The sequence below is a fragment of the Chelmon rostratus genome, chromosome 21 (genome assembly GCF_017976325.1).
Source record: "Chelmon rostratus isolate fCheRos1 chromosome 21, fCheRos1.pri, whole genome shotgun sequence".
NCBI lineage: Eukaryota > Metazoa > Chordata > Actinopteri > Chaetodontiformes > Chaetodontidae > Chelmon > Chelmon rostratus.
Window position 1 is genome coordinate 16,550,516 of NC_055678.1, and position 22,103 is coordinate 16,572,618.

Genomic DNA, 22,103 nt, shown 5'->3' on the forward strand with positions numbered 1-22,103 from the left:
CCTAAAAAAATGAGTGACAACAGGAAGAAACTGCACATATGCTGTGGAGAAGAGTGGGAATGGACAAATACTGGTGAGCAGTGATGTCTTCTTTGCAGCATGGCCCTCACTCTAACACTGTAAAAAGGTTGTGGAAAACAAAATGAGACATGTGACAATTTTACCCTGACTTGTCACCTTGAATAGCAAACATGACAGGACGTATGGATAATTTAGCGTTTAGCTGTTTTCAGAAATTCTTCGATTGCTTTCAAAATGTAAACAGTGTCCAAGCATGAGGTGACACCCTGGCCCTTGTCCATGAAATCTTCATTTCTTGTTTCAGTTCATGCTGTGAAGAAAACAGCACTGAGCATCAAGTGCTGCTGGTGGCTGCAAAGCAAATCTGTGATACATGTGTGACCCCTACTGAGCAGAAAAGGCACTACAGCTTGCCCCAAGTGTGAAAACTTAAATCTTAAGACATGGTATGTATTTCAATGAGAACAGATGAGCTTGTGATTAAATAACAAATTCATGCTGTTTTAGTATAATGTACAATCTCCAGTATTATGCTGCTGAACAGAAATCAAAGGTATATTGTAAAAATTGTGCTTATTTTGCGACTTTATGAGGTTGTACTGCAGCAGAAAAAACAAAGTATACACTAATTTTGTGTCAGACTAGAGGTTTATGGGAGGATTAAAACAACTTTGGAAATGGGGGTGATGAAAGCGACTGATTGATGGAAGAACGGTACAAAGTGAGTTCAGGTTGAATAAAAGTTTAGTTGCAGTGCAGCTGCAGAGAAAATCAGATAAGTATGCCTGTCAATTACAGCACATCTAATCATTTACCACTCTACTATAATATGTGACAAAACTTTTTCAGGTCATATTAGCAGAAGAACACATGCTTTGAACCGGCCATGTTCAAATAAGAGCCACTGAATCAACTCAACAAGAAGGAGAGGGGAAATATATCTGGGTTTCATCGTCATGCTGTTTTTTAAGGAAATTGGAATAACTATTAGTCAGAGTGTGAGTCACAGCCTGTCTGGGCACACGGTGATCACGTATGCATGGAAACACATTTTCCACTTGCAACAAAGGACACAAGAACTGAAAAAGAGGACACTAGACTGAGCAAAACTGGACAGGACACTATGTACATTGAACATTTCTACATCATCACCATCAGTAGCAGCAAGCAAGCTGACCTAACTGAAAGCCCAAAGAAATGAAAATGTATTCAACGACGTGTTCATTTAGAAAACTGAGCTCAAGACAGGAGCACTTTTAGTCGGAAGGTGAAGTTTGGTCAAAGTTTCTTGTGCCATCTCAAAGCAGCTTCAGGATGAAAGAAATTAACATATGAAATTAGACGTCCTGATGATATGATGTTCAAGCATTAGTTACCTAAACTTGCAGACTTCTCCAAAATCAAAAAATACCAAAACGTATGCAACAATACACATAACACACATCTGGACCTAAAAACACAGCTACATTCTTATGCCACTTAAGATTATATTAATTATATATATATATTATTATCTAATGTTTATCGGTGCCTTTAAGATCCCCTCTAAAACATATTGGAAGAGCCCACTTTTGATAAATAATTTGTGTCAGATATGGTTTGTCCACAAAAAGTTCAGTTAACTGATTACATTTTCTTAAAGGTCCCATCGTATGCTCACTGTCAGGTTCACACACACGCTCAGGCTCTAAAAACACACTGTTTTTCTCATACTGTCTACTGCTGCAGCACTTTCATTCGCCTCTGTTTGAATTGCTGAAAAGCCCTGTCTGCTCTGATTGGTCAGCTCCCACAGGCCTGAACAGGCGCTGCCCATCAACTTCCGCATCAGCTCTTTTCATCTTTCAGTTCATCTTTTGCAACCAAGAAACCGCTCTAACCACGTTTAGCTGCACTTTTACCTTGTAAAAGATCGTGCTTAAGTTTTGATGTAAACTACGGGACAGAAATTTTTGTCAGTTTCATCAAGGAGCCAAATATTTTTGTTGGAGAGGCGATGGAGCTATGAGCGCTTGATAGCAGGTAATCCCCTGCTGTAATGACGGGTAAAGCAGCTAACGCTAACACAGCAGCTGGAAAGTGGAAATGAGACAAAACGCTTACCTCAGCACGTCAACATGTCAGCCTCACCATCACTGCATCCAACCGACAGCATGTTGTCTTGTCGATCCTATAAATAATTTAAAAAGAAGCATAGTTTTTGGAATATGTATGCTCTTCAGTCCCGTTAATCACCTTTTGACGCCTCAGATTTATCTTGTGGCCCCTTGTGGGTGCCCGACCCCCAGGTTGGGAACCGCTGCTCTACAATACAGACACGCAAGAGTAGGCAATGCAGGCTCTCTCCAACTTGACACTATACGGTAGTGGTGCAGTTCTCTAAACTTTCAGCAGTACTTTTTTCACCTCTTTTTTAATTGCCCTGTTTTAGCATTTGCACCTGAGAAAGCCAGTCTGCTGTGATTGGTCAGCTCAGGCCTGAGCAGGCACCTCCCAGCCTGTGTTTATCTAAGTAACTAGTAAAGATGTCTTTATATTTTCTTTTCCTGCAGTGGGTCATAATGTTCTCTTGCTTGCTTGTCTGTATTGTGACATTTGCTCATCCCGTCCTGGGTGAATATGATCAGTTACCTTCTTCTGGTCACTTTGTCCCCTCTCTTCCGCCCCGTCACTCTTCCATTGCCTTCCACTTTGCTCTGCCCTGTTAAAGAATGTCACGGCATCAAACATTTTCAGATCAAGGCTCAGCACTGACTGATGAAGAGAGGCACTCAGGTTAAAATGTCCCTGCGCTGTGTCCTTCTTGAGAAAAACAGGGTTTTTCCAGTGTTCCACGCCCACGTGGATGCACATCATATCTCCAGGTTAATCCGGCCTGGTTATCACGCCTCACAGTCTGAGCTCTGCCTCGTACCTCCTTTCAGATTTGAGTTTCACATATCATAAACATTTGCAGAGGCAAAAATGAGTTTGCATTTCAGGATGTAGTACAACCAGGTTTCCAAAAAAAAAGTTGGGATGCTGTGTAAAATGTAAATAGAAACAGAACCTCACACTGAATTGAAAATAGCACAAAGACAACATATCTAGTGTGAGAAATTTCATTGCTTTTGAAAATAATATCCTTATTTTGAATTTGATGTCAGCAGCACGTTTCAAAAAAACATTGCAACAGTGGCAACAAAAGACTGGGAAAGTTGGAAAGAGTGGAAAATGTTAAAAGAAAACACCTGGTGGAACATCTGACATGAATGAGGTTAATTGGCAACGGGTTAGTGACATGATTGGATGTAACAGGAGTCTCCCAGAGAGGCTGAGTCTGCCTGAAGTGAAGATGGGGAGGGGTTCACCACTCAGACTGACTGCACTGGCAAATAGCGCAACAATTTAAGAATAATGCTTCTCAGTGTAAAAAAGAATTTGGGGATATCGTTTTCTTCAGTACTGAATATCATTAAAATATTCAGAGAATCTGAAGAAATCTCTGTACACAAGGGACAAGATCTTAAGGCCTCAGACGGCACTGCATTGGAAACAGACAGGACGTGACTGCATGGACTCAGGAACACTTTCAAAAACCATCGTCTGTCCACACAGATCACTGCAGCCACAAATACAAGCTTAAACTGTACCACGCAAAGAGGAAACTGTATATAAACCAGATCCAGAAACACCACTGCCTTCTCTGGTCCCGAGCTCATTGTCGAGTCAATTTTGTAATTTTGGAAATTATGGCCCAGGATAGATTTCAGGCTTTGAACACATTTTAATTTCTGTAAAAAAACAATATAAATGCATATATACAATCGCTACGTGAACATGCATGGACAAAATGTGAAATTATGTTCAACCATCTACAGTATAAAATTTGCATATCTTTGTCATTTTGGCTGAATATGATTCTACACAGGCTCTGTGCATACTGTCCTTGGTGTAGCATTATGCTGCCTTCAGGTGTCCCTGTCAATTAGCCTACTCTGGGAAATAACAATGTGGTGGGAGATGTTTGGAATCAAGAAGAGCTCTAATTAATGAGAGAAGAAAGTCCTGTGTGAGGTGCTACTGAGTATGAGAAACATCAGTGTGAGAGACAAGCCTTACATCTGCACACACACTGGGCAAACTTTATTTTACCTCTGCTTTTAATAGACCCGCTGTGATTTTCTAATGCACAATCTGAATTATGGTCTGCATAGAACATAGAACAGTGCCTGATTCAGGACATGACTTCCATCAGCACATCCTACTACTGCGATGCATTCATACCCACCTTTATTCATGATTCTTGTCCCAGTGCTGATGGTTAACCAGCTGAAGCCACTCTTCCCCTCTCTACTGATCCTGAGTCAGTGCAGTCTATGTTCTGGTTTGTCCAACACAGAGCTTTCCAAGAGCTCTGGGGTAAGACTATGAAGGAGTGTGAGAGCTGTGGCGAAAAAAGAAGGTGAGGGCAGTAAAGCAGGTTTTTTTTTGTTTACAACTGTGTGAGTTGCGAGGCACTACGAAGAGACGGCGCTATAGAAGATGATATCATTACACCAGTGCAGCCAGCCACAGTCAGTGTGATGACAGGACTCTGCCAGATGGTGGTGGTGCAGGTCCATGTGTGAGCTGCATCACTGGCCGTCCACAGGTACCAGTAAAAACAACTGATTCACTTGATTGAGTCTTTATTGTGAGCACTGGGGATCGATACAATACAAATCATTTCAGCTAAGACACAGTATACAGATTACAAGTTAAACAGAAATGAATGAAAATCTGTGATCCGTTGTAAAATCTGTATATCAAGATTCAGTGTAAGCATTTAATGTACGCAACGTAAATATGTATTTCTAGTATTTCATGGTAGAATTATTTTTTACCAGAGACAGCAGTACGAAACTATCTTTGATAAATCATCTCACAAAAAATCTGATAAAAATGCTTGTGACGAGTTCATATTGAGAAAGCTTCCACTGCGCGTGAATCCTGCATCTTTCCTGCAGACGACGACTCCTCGAAGCCAACACACAACAGCAGCATCTCTCCGACCTCTAACGACTTCCAGTTAGCTTTCCCTTAACTTCCTCTGGGGGAGGGTGAAGCCATGGCGCAGCGTTTGGTTCAGCAAAGTTCTAAAAACAATGGCTACATCTCTACGGAACAACAGGAACCACAAAACCTCAGGAGGGAACAACAATCGCTTCAGACAAGCCTTCCTCTAGGTTAAACAAATTCTCGACACCTCTTCGAGATTCACTTTTCTGAATACTTCTGTATTGATTGAAAAGTACAAGACAGGCGTATCTGCTGTGTTCACGTTTACTGCAGCTGTTGCAGGTTTTCTGCATTGAAACGAAGCCTGGCAAAGTGGAGACAAAAATCAAGATGTTTGGTGGAACAGTTTGAGAGATTAATACAATATATGCTCTATAGTTGAAAATTCACTGTGTATGTACAAAAAGTGAAGAATAATAACCTCTATCTCAAACCTACAATATTAAACCTGAATGAAGAAAAAAAAAAGAACTCAAAATCCACTTAAAAGCTTTATCTGGAGCTTCAACCCAGATCTCAAAGTCTTCATCAGAGAACTGAGTGGATCTATTGAATGTCAAATAAGTCAAAACTGATTGAGATGACCCACTCCATGTGCCACTGAAGGAAGTGAGACTCCAGCTAATACTGTAAGTGGACCTTTTCAGGTTCAACAATTAACTCTGACACTCGATATCTAACTTAACTTTTTTAAATCCAGGTTAAGACCTTGATTTCACAAGAACCCTGTCGGGTCATGTTGAGAAAAAGATGTTTTATTCATCCCTGATCCACGTTTTTTTTTTTTTTTGTATTTGTATATTTCTATCTTTGTATGGAGGGTCCGACGCCCTCTTCCTGTTTCACAGCATGAAGCAATATAACAGATTCATCCCCAAAGCTGTAAAACCCAGAGTAGAGGTCAAGGGACACATTCAGACTTTATGCTGATGATCTTCTGTTTTACATTGAATACAATGTGCAGTAATGACTAAGGGGCATTTCTTAATGTGAAAATGCTTCATATAGCAGCTTTAAACTCAAACTGAACAATCCATATAAAAGGTAAAGAAATGAAATGAAATTTCACAGACACAACAGTCCTGATCACAAGTACAAGTATTAAAAACGGTCATGATACGATATCCTGTACACAAACGGCACACAGTGCCATTTGACAGCTTACAGTAGGTGCAATAGTGTATCTGTACAAATGTGTTCATGAGATCTATTCATTTCCATTATTTTTTAACAAGTTTGATTTAATATTGAACACATTTGTGTTGTGTGTATTTCTTTTGTTTCAACAGGACGCATTTACAAACTACGACGCTTTCAGGGCACAAAATTAAAATGACGTTTAAAATATGTACATCACACTTTAGGTAAAATGGATTGAACAGGCTGTGAAGTAAACTTGTAGCCGTATGTGTGTGTACATGCATGTGTATGTGCAAGTGTGTAGATGGGAGTTATATTACATTCACAGTTGCAGAGGAAAGGTGGGTTGGGAGAGAGAGCATTTTGGCCATATTACCACTCACAAATATTCCAAACACGGAGAATCTGATGACAATCCCCACAGATTCTGATTTATTACGAAGCTAATAGAATACCTGTTCTCTCGCTCTCTCTCTCTCTCACACACACACACGCACACACACACATAGGAGGGGGTCTACGAGCGGCAGCAGCCAGCAGTCCTCATTTCTCTGTCGACGTACTCCTTCAGCTGAAACTTTGGCTCATCAGGCTCCTTCATGGTCCTGTGCTTCAGTTCTCTGGCAAAGAGACAGACAGACAGTCTGAGCATGAGGCTATGCTAACTCTCCCACCAACAGGTGGCGACAGAGCAGCAGTGAACACTTTCTTTCTTTCTTTCTATACAATATCACAAAAACATCTTCTCCGAGGGGACAAGGTGTCATGGCAGACTTGTAATTAAAAGCCGTTTACTGTGTTGCAGTCATTGCCGCCAGATTGCATCAATAACTGTCAACTGCTCCCCTGTTGTTTCTTTCATCTTTATTTTCTGGTTCAGCCACTTGGGTTAGAACAGTTGGAATAAGCTCCAAATATGGAATACTGCTCTACCCTCAAAGTGTAGTCGTGCATGGCCGCTGACACAGCGTGGTGGAGATAGGTCTGGCTCCACCCATTATCATTCTGCTACATGGGGAAAAAGTGCTCTGACATGTCATCACACCTCACAGACTGGCTGCTGGGCCTAATATCCCAAAGCTGGCAGAGGTACAAAATATTGAATTTTGGTCAAATGCATCAAAATTATACAAAATATATCTGGTTATTCCCCTTCAATGAAATGGTGCAGCCATATGAAACATTGGTTTGGATATTTAACGAAGTGTAAACATGCCTTACAGATACCGATAGAACGTCGATACCACTTTTATATCCATCCATATCTACCTATGTTAAATATGAAGTGACAGCCACGAGATTGTTAGCTTATCTTAACTCCATTACTGGAAACAGGGGCTACCAGCAAATGAGCATATTTTTCAAAATGTGGCATTATTCCTTCAAAGGCCCTTTATGTTAAGGTCTTAATTAGCCCATTAGAGCTGACAGAGTGGGTACTTAATGACCTCTGTGCAGAATATTAATAGAAAAAGAAAATCAAGCAGCATATTACAAGGGAGAAAAACAATATTTACAAGCTGAACGACAATTAAAGCACATAAATGGATGCATGATGCCTCAGTGTGTCGGTGGTTCAGTGTTTGATGTCTGTCATTGCGTCATTGTCACATTTTTTGCCCGTTTTCTGTTGCTCATACTGAAAGCGCTTGTGCGATTTGCGCAAATAGAGTGCGACCAAAGTAAAATGAACGAAAACCAGTTGGGGCGCATGAGATGTAGAAGTGGAAGAGTGACAGAAGAAGAACAAGTAGTGAAGTTTGGGAGAGAGCTGACAGGAGAGGAAAAAGAAAGAAAGAGATGTAAAAAGCGGAAAGGTGTTAACATGAGCTTGAACATCGAGAAGAAGAGAGCTGGTCTTATGGTCTGTATCTGCTGGGAGTTGTGTGCCAGACTGCCATGCTATTCTTGGCAACATCCCACCATGCCAGCCTGTTACCATAACGAGGCTATAAATGTAAAACAACTCCCACACAAACTGTCCGGCTCGACACAACTAAGTGAAGCACACACTAATAATAGTGTCTTCATTATGAAAAAATAGAAGACGAGCACAGTGTCCTCACAAAGACAAGCGTTTGGTTTAGATATCGATTTCAAATTAGCTCAGGGTCTTTGAATGTTTGAGTTTGGCATTATCATTATCATACCATGGTAAAAGGGAACAAATGCAAATGTGCATCATGCCAAAAAATAATTTTTCTTGTCTTTTGATCAGCCATCACTCTCAGCTTGTACACTTAGTCTATACGTGGTAGCATGGCACACATGTAGTTTACGTTCCACTCTAAATTTAAGCTACTCTGAGATACTTCTGACTGTCTGGTGAGGTTTGGTGATTACTTATTTTTCTTGTCTTTTTTTGTCCCTGTTGAGCTGTATGTCCTTTTTTCCTATGCAAGCGCATTAAATGTGATGTTTAACACAGAGTCAAACTCCTTCTATTGGCACACATACTTGGCCAGTAAAGCTGATTTTTAGTTGCTTTTATGCATTCAATGTTCTCTATTTTCACTCTTATTTTTATCTTATTTTGTACTATTATTACCATGTGGATTTTATTCTCCATCTTGTTTTATGTTAATTATGGCATTCTATCCCTGTGTTTTTACTATAACTATCACGTTGGTATTATTCTCCAACTATCCCTATGTTTATGTTCGCTCTGCCTTTTTTTTGTGAGGCACTTGGTGCATGTATTTTGTTGTAAAGCACTTCAATCAACATGAACGTGTGATTCAAATAAAGTTTATTCTAATTCTTATTCTCATTGTTAAAGTTCAGCAGAGCTATTGAGTTTCAGGCGATACACTGATTACTTTTCTGTTCCCGTTCTCATCACTTACCGGCAGAGCACACAAACTCCCAAAAACCCCTGTGCTCCAGTCACATTTCAATCAGAGGATACTTCAAAAGTGGTGTTGGGTGTGTGTGACTCACTTGGCCACTGCAGTGAAGGCCAGCTCCACATTCAGTCCAGATTTAGCACTTGTCTCCATGAAGGGCACTCCGAACTCCTGCACACAGAAACATCTGTTACTGGGTATGTGTGTGTGTGTGTTTGTCACGTATGTGTGAACACTAGGCATTCTTATCCTATCCTGTCCTTCTTATTAGGACAAAATGTCCTGATTCTGACAGAAAGATGAGGTTTCTAATTCACTTAGCTTTGGGAGTTTAGACTTGGGTTTAAAGTACCTGGAGAGGAATGAGAGTGCTGCTGTTCAGGACAATTCAACAATAACGTTGATGGGCGCTGAGAATTCATGCTTTTAAAAGCTAATTTTCTCCACTCTTTGTCGTAATTCATAACAAAGAAAAAATGCAGTGTGCAGTCGATGAAAGATGCCCCAGGTATAGTCATCTAATTGTGCTTGTGTATCTGTGTGTGTGTGTGTATGTGTGTGTGCGCACACGTCAATATTCCCGCTGTGTCTGCACCTTGACGGCTGCAGAGCCTCCGCCACGCTTCTCACTACAACTTATGTTCATATTCACTCTAACACGAATCTCAGAGCTTATCTGAGCGAAACAGCCTGGAAAATTAAGTTAGCAAGCCCCCGTCGTCTATTCGAAACAATAACAACATCATGTGCCTCCATGAATACTTAATTACACACACTTTCGACACACACCGGCGACGTGAGGGGAGTTTGAGGGTCCGCGTGGCTGTGTGGGCAGATGAAGTACAGCATGTCTTTTACCCTTGTTACATGAGTCAGGCTGAATGTGTGTGTGTGTGTGTGTTTTCTGAAGCTCACCTTTGCCAGTTTCTCTCCCTCCTCCCGCTTCACCACCCTGTCATGAGGGGAGTCAGCCTTGAACACATTAGAGAGACGGTATCGAGTTAGAAACTGTGGCTCACACGTACAGTCTGAGGGGCGGTTAATGGGGGGATTCGCAGCAGTTTCCTGCCCATGTTTGTCTTACACGTGTACTATCAAATCTTCCTCTCTTCCAGCATAAGTTTTAAAACATGCCAGTCATCTTTTATCTTTTTAACCAGCTGCTTTTTGCTTCTATTTTCATGAAGATAAGAGGAAACTAAAAAAGGCATTTGCTATTTTACCTCCTTGAAAAGCTGCTATGGCTAACATGATAGCAAACTATTTACGCAGTTGCGGGACAACATGAGCATTTTGTGTGACATTCACATTTCTTTTAGCTCAGTTTTGGTGTCCACCAACTCCTGAGAAGAATATATGGCTTTTTAAGCCTGCTTAGACATTAGACGTTCAACTTCCTTCACTAGCTAGTTCTAGCTAGCTTTGGCTGCCTGCCGTTTGATGCTGGACAGGTGGCGTAAGCCTGTTAATGGAGATTTTTCTTTGAAAACACCAAAATGAACAAACGACTGCATTGCTTAAGCAGTTATCGCCTGCATTCAATGAGCAACAGCATTTTTTTGCCGTTTTTTTTGGCCACTTAGTGGAAGAAACTCTCCTTTAGCTCTGTTTTTTAGCCTTCTAGCTCAACACTCCACTGTGTCCAGCAGCTAGTTGCTATAATACATTAGGTGTTGTGCAGGTTGTGTATACGAACACTCAGAGCTCATTCACTGAAAACAGCTGATGCTGGAAGCGAGGATGATGAGAGCAGTGAGGAAGGAGTTTTTCTTCAACTTTCTCTTCAGCATGACAGCTAACTGCTAGCATGTTGACAGGTTCTGATAAAGAGAGCTGAGAGCATCATAGCCTCTGACGCTAGCCTGTGACTCATAGGCTAGCAACAGCCTTGGCAATGATACATCGCTTGATTGACACACATAGAGAAAAACCAGTGTTGAATTTAAACATGTTGTGCATTGTTTATGTGTTTATATTAAGTTAGGTAATAATGAGTGGGATAGAACATGATAAAAAGTCGATGTGTGCACTGAAAAGCATGCATATTCATTTAAATTGTGGTGAAGACCAGGACGATGTCATATTTTACAATTATTTGGAAACCCCGCTTGACACCGGCACAATCCCAGATGAACCGGGACGGCTGCAGCTCAACACATTACAGAATGTCATTTGATATATTGTTAACATAAAATGTCAAACATTGATTAGTTAAGCTTCAATGGTCTGAGCTTACTGTCACTTTTCAAAAACAATGGCTTACCTGTTGAAATGAACAGTAGACATTTTGTGACATTTGCAATACATATAAAGTAAATCTCTTTCCCTGCCTCCAGACACATCCATAAATCCCTCCATACACTCCGGATCCCCCCATACCTCCCTCCATGATTCCTCCCTCCCTCCCTCTATGAGTCCATCTGTCCATCCATCTCCCATTGTTGGCAACAAGGCCTCACCTTGTTGCCCAGCAGCATGACGACCACGTCCTGCTGGGCGTACTCATGGATCTCTGTCAACCATGCCTGGAGATGGAAAGAAAGCACAAGAATGGTGAAGAAATCCAAAACGGGAAAGGAAATAAGGGCGAGGAGAGAGTAGAGAGGGGGTGGGCGTGAGAGACGGGAGCGATTGGAGATAGATGGTGGTGACAGAGGAGATGGATGGATCCACAGAGGAGGAGAGAGGGAGAAAGACAAAAGATTCATTTATTGTTCACTTGCTGCAGTTCATCTGGTCTTCCCCTTCTCCCCCCAGATCCCCTCCTCTCTGCTCCTGCATCTCGATCCATCGATCTTCGTCCAATTACAGGTCGGTAGTCTCTTGGCGCTCTGTTACCTGGCTTGGCTAAAAAGCACCTAATGTCTCAGGGGTCTCAGGACACTCTGATACACTTTCAAAGGCCTCATTGTTACTTCACAATAGCATACAGTACACGTGGAAACAGAAGCTGAGACAAAATGTGTTTTCATCCCGATTCCTGACAACTACGAAACAGACCTCCACAACATGATGAATGTAAGAGAAATAGGTGCAGTCCTTTCAGACCTGATTAGTATTGGAGATGTCATTCTTTACTTTCGGTCAATATCTCTCAGTTTCATACTTGGAAATATTCGAGTGCTGTTTCTGGGATGGACAGACACGACGCATTAACGACACCTGTTGCGCAAGTCAAAGCGATCATTGGTAATGATCTGTTACGAGCCAGATCGATACATCAGCCAGGCTGATATTGTTGGCTCACTGGCTTATCACAGACATCAATATCTGTGTTTGTGTCCAGCAACAGTGCACGAGAAACAAGAACAAGAAACTGCAGCACATAAATGGCAACATCACCTGGCAAGACGTGGGAGATTACTTTATAACTTGGACATTGTATTTCTGCTGTTTACCTTGAGATCATCACAACAAAATATAAAATAGTTGTCATTATAAATTTCTGGAGATGTAAAATCCTGTCTGTTAGTACTTCCAACCACTGTGCAGTGGTGTCTGATAAGCCCTTAAACTCATTGATCATACTTCAAGTGGACTTCGTGTATTGCATTTCATTGTCCCAGCGGTGCCCTCGCTAGCCTCTGCAATTATTATTAATTGTGCTTAATGGCAACTTTGCAGTAAAAAAGGAAACCCCACAAACAACAGCCTTTAACAACGAACCCTAAAACTCTGCACTGTAAATCCAGGCTTTCCAAATTCATTAAAATCAGCATCTGCTGAGCGCAGCTTCAGGTAAAAGAAAGAGGAAGGTCAGGGTACATTAGAGAAAAACCCATTCTGGTTTCAGCCAGAAGGAGGATTTACTCCTTATTTTTTATTTAGCTCCAATCCCCCACAAAATATGAACAGGCATTTAACAGTGTGCCTTTGTCTCGTGATGATGACCATGAGTTAACAGTAACATAAGATTATAATGCAGGCTACAATTCTTTATGTTAAAGCCAAGTAGCTGCCCTGCTTTCATGTTTCTAATTAGCCCAGATGATTATGGAAATAATTTCAGTTATGGTAATTACTGTCTATTAACATTCTCTGAGCAGATGTGTGTGTGTGTGTGTGTGTGCCTTTGTGTATGTGATTAAATCTAAATCCAATCTCACCTTCAACCGTTATACACTAAGAAGTCTAAGAGGCTATTTCTTTTTTTTTTTTTTTTGGCAGCAAAATTAATTGTAAGACTCCGGAGTGAAGATAATAGCGAGCCACAGCAGATCACAGGATTTGTCTCAACTTTCCGGAGGGCCCAAAGTTTTGTTCACAGGATATCGTGAAGGACAGTTAGCTAATCTGAGATTCTGCTATTAAGCCTGGGTGGGAGTGAGAGGAAGATGGAGAAAGGTGTAATGAAATGGAGAGCTTATGCAACAGTGAAGTCAGCCTTTATGAGCGGTTCAAGGTTGTGTCGAAACACCTACTGGCAGAGAGGGAACAGGAAGGTTGACGTGTTGGGACATGAAGAAGGGGACAGCGGACAGTTCGTCAGTATGACAGTGGCATACAGGAAGCAGTAGAGAAATATAGACAAATAATATTAGATTTTCAGAAAGGAATTACATCATGCTGCTTTCACATAACCTCCTTCGCATCAGTCTCTAGACATGCCGATCAGCTGTTTGCTTTTGAGACTCGTGGGTTTTCACATGGGAATGTGCAGTTCGGCTTTCCACTATTCATTTTCTGAATCTATTGCCTCACATGAGGGTTTAAATCAGATTATACAGGCTGGTGATGACAGTGACAACCAGGTAGAGAGCTGTTATCACACCTGATTTATCCAGATCAGGGGGCTGATGTCACCAGCAGAGATGCAGAAATCTATGGCGCCCTGCAAAATGTACAGCAACAGTGAGCTCTTGATAGAGACTGATGTGCAGGTCAGGATATTGTAGCACAAAAATGCATCGATACTTGTCTCTAATTGGCTGTTCCTGCTGTGAGCATCCATGTAATTAATCATGTGATCACCTGAGTTGCTTTTAAAGGTTCCCCTTAAGGCCTGGTCACGTTGGCATCAAACAGCGAAAATGCACGGTGAAACCAAATCATTTCAATGGACGCGCAGCGATCAGCTGACTTTCACACGCTAATTTGTGACCCTGACTAATAGCAAGCTGTCCCAACGCTGCCGGCCTCTGATGGAACGGAGAGTCCAAAATGGAGGAAGCTGCTGTAGCTCATTAGCTGTGTTGCAACATCCACGTTTATCTAACCATCCTATGCTGGAGTATAAGCTGCTCCACAAGGCAGGAATGGCTTGCAGACAGCTCTCAGACACACGTTGACAGAACAAATACAGGCTTTATATAAACTATATGAGCTTACCGTCCCGTGAGCGATCAAGCTAAACTGAGAGGAGAGGAGAAGAAGCTCGCAGATGGCTGGCGTGTTTCGACTAGCCCTGCTTCACCAGGCTTCTCCACCACATATCTCATGGATTCATTTTGCTGAGTAGAGTTACCGGCTTGATGAATATGTCCCTTTTTTATGTTCAGTGAAGAATATTTTTATTCCTAAATTGGCTCTTGCAAGTCTGATAAATGCTGGCGCTGACATCTAAATTCAGGCCCCTGATTTCACAAAGTGATGCAGGTGGCGGCCGTGGAATAATGTGGACGTTGACATTATGTTCATTTTGGCCTTGTGGTTAGGTGTTTTTCTTGCTTTCACGCAGATTGGATGGCCCCAAGAGAGCTGTAAATCAGCAAGAAATCGTTGTTTGAGCAAATTGTGTGACTTTAACTGCCTAGGAAACCTTCAATGCCTAAGTGCATGAGTAGCTGTTATACTTGGATCTCTGAATGCTCCCTCAAAAAATCTGAAGACCTTCTTTAATCATCTTGCTAGCAACCCAGAGGGCATCAGGCTTCAAATCTCTCCATCTTCCTGTGTGTGCTGTGCATCGCTGCCGAGTCGCTGTCTGTGCTCACCTATTGTGAGCAAATCTCTCTGTTAACTTGTGAAAAGGAAAACATTATGAAATCCTCCTCCTGTTCTTCAGACATGATCCCCACCTGATTTTTGAAGTGCTGCATTACTTTACACCTCACACTCTTTCCATGTATGGCTTTTACTTAAGGTCCATGTCAAATATGTCCATAGATCGTGGAAATAAAGTAAATCTATTTGTCTTTTAGAGCAATTTTCTAATAGAGCAAAGTGAAACGAAAACTTCCCAGTATGGGTTTTAACTGCAACAAGCAATAAAAAAGAAATACAACCCCCCAGGGAACATAAGTAGAGACAGCCAGCTGGGCAGAGAGCTGCTGTTAACATTTCAGCTGTCAATACCGACATATTGATCACTTCTGACCGGTGGGGAGCAAATATGTTCCATTGCTCTTGAATCAAACAGTGAGAGAAAGGTCAGGTCTCTCTCACACTCACACACACACACACACACACACACGTTTCCTCCTGCCTCCGTCCATCTCTCTCCGCGTGCATCATCAGACGAACACCACTCAGATCAGCGGTAATCCCCTTCCCTCGTCTGCAGGTTTACAGTATTCAGCGCTCCCTCCCCCCGGAGGTTTACATCACTTCATTACACAGAGATTAATGCACCGAGCCCTCACCTAGCGGCCCGATTCTCGACAACATGCAAACCTGCCAATTACTTCCAAAGCCTTGAAAGGTCTCGGCGGCCTGTGGGCGGATTACGAGGAAGCGGGAGAAGGAACGAGGCTTCTGAGCTGAAAGTGAGCAAACTTTAAAGGGCCCGCCGTCGATACAGAGCGCTAGAGATCATGCAGTATCTGGGAGCATGGAGGGGGAGGACGCATGTTCGTGTCCACAGGTGATGGCAGGCAGATTTACAGTTGCTTTTGATTGACACTTTTTGTACCATCGCTGCACATGTACAAAGGCTGATGAGAGAGACTGACTGGCCAGGCTGTGGGCTACTGCAGGATCACGTGACAAGTTTGCTGGGTGCTTATTTTTAGCTGTTAGAGAAGATCCAAATAACTGGAAAATGGCAAGAGTGCAACCAACGGCAAGAAAAACGTCCTATCAAACCAATATCAGCGTTGGCAGCATTCATCAGAAGTCAACGCATAATGTCACATCCTAATTTGCATAGTTGCTTCAGAGTTCTGAACTTTGTGGGTTTCTTCAAAATAGATAAGTGAAACGTGAAAATCGGTAGTGGCAGCATGTTTCAGGTTTCTAAAATAACGTGATGAGGATGGAAGAAGAAAAGAGAGGAAGAATTTAGTCTTTTTTCTGACCATGTTTAGATGTGGTGAATAGAAATGACAACAAGAACCATTTTATTGAGATAAAAACACATATGACGCTTTATCTTTTGGTTTGTAGTGAAAATCGGTGCAGTCTAAGTACTGGGTGGGTACTTCTACAAAGCGTCACCAGAGTCAGACACACAGTGACGCCTCTGAGAACAACATAGCAATAACTGCATTCTCTACATTACATTCTGCTTGCAGGTTGGCTGTGCTGTAACTAACCGTCTCGCACCTGCAGAGTTTAACCAGTATCATGAAGCTGGTTCTCGCCAGCCTCTGTTAACACTGGATTTCCAGCTGCGAGCACAAGAGGAGGTTTGTAAACTTATGATATGAGCCACAAAATAAAATATGTTTTTCCCTGCATCTGCAACTAAGTCTATAAAGCAAACAGGAGTTAGCTACGAAAAGCTTGAGAGCAAATGCCTGTAATGGGTGTTTATCTGTGAATAGGGCTCACTCGATTTGAGGCACCAATGCTATGTAATACTGCGCCCGATCAAGCATCCAAAACCATGAGACGATATTCTGCAGAGACAACAGAAGAATGAATGAGATCAAGCATTGAAAGTTGCTTTTCAAACACTCAGCAGCAAAGTTTCTTCCAAGAAACAATGTACTGGTTACGGATGCTCGAATGAATTGAACATAGGTTAAATCACTACTGTTCATATTGATCACAGAATTAAAAAGCTGCATTGATTTACAATGAAGCAGCTCTGGATTATTACTAAAAATAGCAAAATACTCTTTAACAGTAAGATCATGCTGGGTCTGAGTTCAAATGTCTTTGAGCTGTGTGAAATGTGAACCACTTTCTCATAGTGCTCTTACTTCATGCTGTTGTGAAAAAGATCAACCCTGGTGTGTGTGTGTGTGTTGAGGGAAATGAGGACCGTCAGTTTCTGGGCGTTAGTTTGAGGAAGCTGTGGTGAGACATAGGGGAGAACACACCCACCCACACACCCACACACACACACACACACACACACACACACACACACACACACAGAGTGAGTGATATTAAGAAAGAGACGAGAGAAAGCGATTAGTCCAGATTGGATGGGAACTGAGGATCGGCACGGCTCCGCAGGTAAAACAAGTTTTGGGGTCTAATAATTCGAGCGTTTCCAGTTCTTAAGTACTAAATTTAGTACTGAACCGCTTTCAGATCAGGTTTTTCTGTTTAGACATATTCAGTCATTGGCATGTTTATTGACGTGTTCAACACAGAAGACGTTGAATCAAACCAAGTAATTTATTTATATCATTTAAAGTGAGACTGTAACTATTGAGAGAAGAAATAACCCAGTCTTCATCGTGTGTAAGGAAAGCTGAATTCTGAAGTTATAAAATTCATTACACTCACTCACACGTTTTGCTGCTCTAGTTACACTTGATCTGGCTTATGTTAGCCAGGTTTGGGCTATTATATGTCTGCATAAAGGACATGACTGGGTCTGTTTGATGGTTTTGTGACTCCTCTTCACTTGTGCTACTATTACAATTCCACAACAGCTAAAAGCAAAACAATGGTGGCATTTATTTGTACGAACATTTATATAGATGTCATGCCTTTTCATGTTAGAACAGATGGTTTTCAGCTGATCCACAACACCCTTAAAAAACACTCACATGCTAATGCCCCTGTGGTGAACAGACATTGCTTGTGAAACCTAGTCGAGCTGGGCGTCTTCGATTCCTTTTTCAAGATCAGAACGCCCTGACCGCCCCTCGTCCTCTCACTTTCTGTTTTTCTGTTTCCGCAGGGTTATTTATGCTCACCGGACCTGACAAACACTGAGGCGTCACCACTTCAAGCAAGATGAATAAATGTTCCTCTGCCAACACTGCTAAGTGTGGTCAGATGAGTCAAACAGTGGCTAACGCTACACATGTGAGCCTCAGAGCACAGAACAGAGACTGCAAGAACAGGCAGGGGGCCGGACAGGCTGCAACGAACAGCCAGGAGCCCAGACGGCGCCCTCTCTCAACGGTCTCCACCGCCGCTGTGACCCCATGTTCTCATCAGCGGCGGTGGTCAGCTGACTTTTGCAAGCAGGTAACCTCCCCCGCCATTATTGTGAGGAAGACCAAGAAGGAACCACAGCCCCCTCAGCGTGGTATATCCCTCCTCCAACCTAACAGAGCATCCCATCCTTCAACCAAACGCCACTCCTGCCCCACCATTGGGGTCTTTAGCCCACTGAGGCACCCACACTCCTCTTCCTCTTCCTCCTCATCATCCACCTCCTCCTGCTCCTCTCCTCCTCCCGTCCAGACATCTGTCATCACCGGCCACGACCCCCTAGGCTGGAAGCTGCAACCCAAGTCCAGGTCCAGCTCCTCACAGACTCACACTAAAAGGCTGTCCCTCCAGATTCCCCTCCCGGTCATCCCTGACCTCAAAACTATTCCTGAACCCAACTCTCAGTCAGACGTCACTCCGAATCCAGACCGCTCCACTAAACCCAAACCTTCTCGCAGACCCAAACCAACCCGTCGCCACTCAGACTCGTCAGCCTTCCTCAGATCTCTGGCGACCCCCCTGCCTGTGGTGTCGCTAGAGGAGCTCTGCAACGTGCATCTCCGCCCAGTCACGCTCTCAGACGAGTCTGACGACGTCTTCGGCGGCGGGAACGAAGAGGAGGTGAAGGTGGCCGCTCGGCCTCGCAAAACGCCGCCGCCTGTTCCACAAAAGACTCCCGCGGCGAGACAAGTAGCTCGACTGATTGCTCGTTCACGCCAGTGCTGTACAAGTAAAGAAGAAAACATTCACACCAGTGTCATAAAGCCAAGAGCTAAACCCGCACGCACTGAGGACCACAGCCGCCTGCATGACAGAAGAACTGGTAAGCATGAAAATCTCCCAATACTGACCTGTGAAGAAAGAAAAATGCTGGATTAACACCTGCACTGGTGCTGCCAACGTTCATGGACGGTGGCAGGTGATTTACTGATGTACTAAAAACTAATACAACGCCCCTTGCTGGTATTGAAACAGCAGTGTCTCCCAGGAATTATGTTTATAACAGCTGATTTGCAACAGCAAGTACATTTTGAGGGAAACATAATGCCGGCCGAATTAGGTTTTACCACTAAAACAATGAGGAAATGTTGTTAAGTAACGTATCTGGCAGATTGCAAAAAAAATTGTTTACTGACAACATGGATTTAATTTGTTTTCCCCCCAAATAGCTTCTCTTTCAATACACTACTCCCTCGTCGTCACAACAGCATTATTCATCTGTTTTATGGTTTTGTTTGGGCTCTGGCAGCACTTGGTGAAGGTTAGAGAATGATTGTGGTCTGTTTTTACACAGGAAAGTCAGCAGTGACTTGAGACTTGAGATTTTTTAGTAGCATTTGACTAAAATCACGATCTTTCCCGACCCTTAAACAGACATCGCACTTCTATACAGTAGGAGAAGGGAGACTGTGCAGACTCGCACATTTTGGTGGCACTGTTCTGGACCAAAACACAGCTTACATACTGAAGGGCATGTGGCGTAAAAGCAGAACTGAACAAACTATATTCAAGCATCATTAGAAATGTGCAAATCCAATGGTGTCGAGCATGACCACGAAAAAATATTCATTTTCAATGCTAGCATGGAGAATAACTTAAAGCTTTAATGAGTTAAACCTGTTGCGAAACATCATGGTACAGTGAAAATATTAACTGCACAAAACAATGAGAATCATTAGACATGTGCCATTAGAGTTGCTGGCACCTCGTAACTGTCGATCTATGCGTAAAAATACAACAAGTTTTGCTAGGAATGTTAGTAGCAGTACTATTTCAACACATCCGCCATTGCGCGAAATATTGCCTCATGTACACAAAAGAAATAACACACTCTGATGTCGCAAGCCAAAACCTCACAACACATCAGCACTGAAGGCTTCTGAATATGTCCACCCTGGAAGGAGTGTGTGTGTATGAAAGGCCAAAACAATAAACAAAAACCAGTGTATGTGCAGACTAAGCATAAAAATGGTCACAGCTGATGCAGCAGAGGTTGAGATAGGTAGGACAGGCAGGTTGGATCAACAACAGGATTGCGTCTTTTCGTTTAAAGTCTCACCGCCTGGTGAATGCTAACATCCTTCTGACTCTTTGCTTTAAAATGAGTCATCTTTCAGCTCAAGCCATGCTAACCCCTGCCACATCATGAGGAGCACCTTCTTTACAGGAACTGAAACTTCCTCGAGGGCCATGCAAGACAATTATATCCACAAAGTTCCTTATCTGTGTTCGAGCAGGGCTGCGTGTGGAGCCCGGCTGCGACAGGGAGAGGTCCACTCCACGCTTCCCTGGCTGAGGAGACACCTGAGACTTCACAGTCAAAGCAATTAACCACCAGGAACAGTTTCCAGGCTCCGGCACATGTGCTGTATGTCCAGGGGACGGGACACCATCAGCTGAGCTTTGTACTCTAAAGTCTTTGAGATTTCTAGAGTTTAAAATAGACTTTTCTTGCTGCCCTCTCACACAAATGAAAACTCATTTGCATGTTTTATCTCAATAGTTCGCTTCACTTCTCTATTCTGAAACGTGACTTTATTCTTTGTGTGAGTTCCAAGCATTGTTTTTTTATGGGCATGTGGTGGTACTTGTAAAACAAACCCTCCAGATGTTTGGCTGCTCTAAGAAACTATGAATCACTCAATTTCCCTTTAAGTTACTGCTGCATATTTACCTGTACTGCGGGTGGAATTTGCCTGATGATACCAGCCTTACAGGCTCGAGCCAACAGGAAAAAAAATGATGGCAATAATCATAAATCAGTCTTTTCAGTTTGTTTTTTGACGTGGGGACCCTTGTTAAAAAAATGTCCCCTTCCTTCCTTCCTTCTTGTCAAATAAAAGCAAAAGTTGGTTTAAGCTTTTACTGTTTTTCTTCACTGTTAGTTGGATGTAATATTCTTAGTAGTGATTTTTAACTGATCAAACAAGGCAATTTGCTTTGTCATTGCTTTAGATTTTTTATGCATAATTTGACCAGTTAATGGATGAACACAACTCTGAAAAGAAAAAAATTCACGCCCTTTTTGTTTTTTTATCAGCAGTCCCCATGGTCTGATGTTTCCGGCACTGTGCCTCCAGATGAATAGCTGCTGCTATGCTCCAGTTCAGGCTTGGCGGGCCATTACAATAAACAGAACAAAACGTGGGTAAACCTCGCTGTGTTTGCCTGAAAGATGCACTACCGCACTCACATTGTACAGCAGCAAAATCTAACTTGTGGCTCAATGTGACTGGAATCGTATGCGGGCTTCACACAGGTGCAAAGTGCTGAGGATCTTGCTGCTTATCGCAGGTCAGCCAAATAAACAGAAAAATGTGTTCCAGACAGTCCAGAAGCTTCAAATTTACAGACCGTCTAATCGCAAAGCAACAGCTGCTCGCGAGGAAATCACTGGGAAAACAGCAAAAACACAACTGTGTTATTACTGTGTATTTACTGGTGGCAACTACAAACAAAGAAAAATTCTCACTAAAGCCAAGTAAAACTCAGCAGAGTGTGCACATGGCGTGTTTTTACAGCAACAACAGAAGGGACAAATTTGCAGTTAGGACGAGGGAGAGGATCCAAAAGAAAATGTTAAAAAACCCACAAAACATCACTCTAAAGCCAGACTGTGTCTTCAGACCAGTACATGTTTACCTTCTGCTGCCTCAGTCCATGCCTGCACACCTGGCATATATTCACATTATCTACTGGTGACACACAAGAAACGGCTCAGACAGACTTATGTGTTAAAGGAAACTTTAGGTAAAGGTTTTTTTGGGGGTCCCAAAG

The 22,103-nt window shown here is 42.5% G+C and overlaps 2 protein-coding genes across 2 annotated transcripts in view; one reads left to right on the plus strand and one right to left on the minus strand.

Moving 5' to 3' along the window:
• Positions 1 to 6,156: 6,156 nt before the first annotated feature.
• Positions 6,157 to 22,103, minus strand: part of LOC121624591 (ras-related protein Rab-26) — a 79,388-nt gene continuing 63,441 nt past the window's right edge. Inside the window, exons 6-9 of the mRNA XM_041962369.1 lie at positions 11,507 to 11,572; positions 9,963 to 10,019; positions 9,142 to 9,218; positions 6,157 to 6,821 (exon numbers count right to left, since the gene is read on the minus strand). Of these exons, the coding sequence (XP_041818303.1) occupies positions 6,719 to 6,821; positions 9,142 to 9,218; positions 9,963 to 10,019; positions 11,507 to 11,572 (303 nt within the window). The 3' untranslated portion in view covers positions 6,157 to 6,718. The remainder of the gene's footprint in view (positions 6,822 to 9,141; positions 9,219 to 9,962; positions 10,020 to 11,506; positions 11,573 to 22,103) is intronic.
• Positions 17,317 to 21,164, plus strand: LOC121624590 (serine/arginine repetitive matrix protein 1-like). Its single transcript, XM_041962368.1, has 3 exons — positions 17,317 to 17,390; positions 18,067 to 19,149; positions 20,564 to 21,164. The coding sequence occupies exons 2-3, from the start codon at positions 18,123 to 18,125 to the stop codon at positions 20,620 to 20,622; spliced, it is 1,086 nt and encodes a 361-aa protein (XP_041818302.1). The 5' UTR covers positions 17,317 to 17,390; positions 18,067 to 18,122; the 3' UTR covers positions 20,623 to 21,164.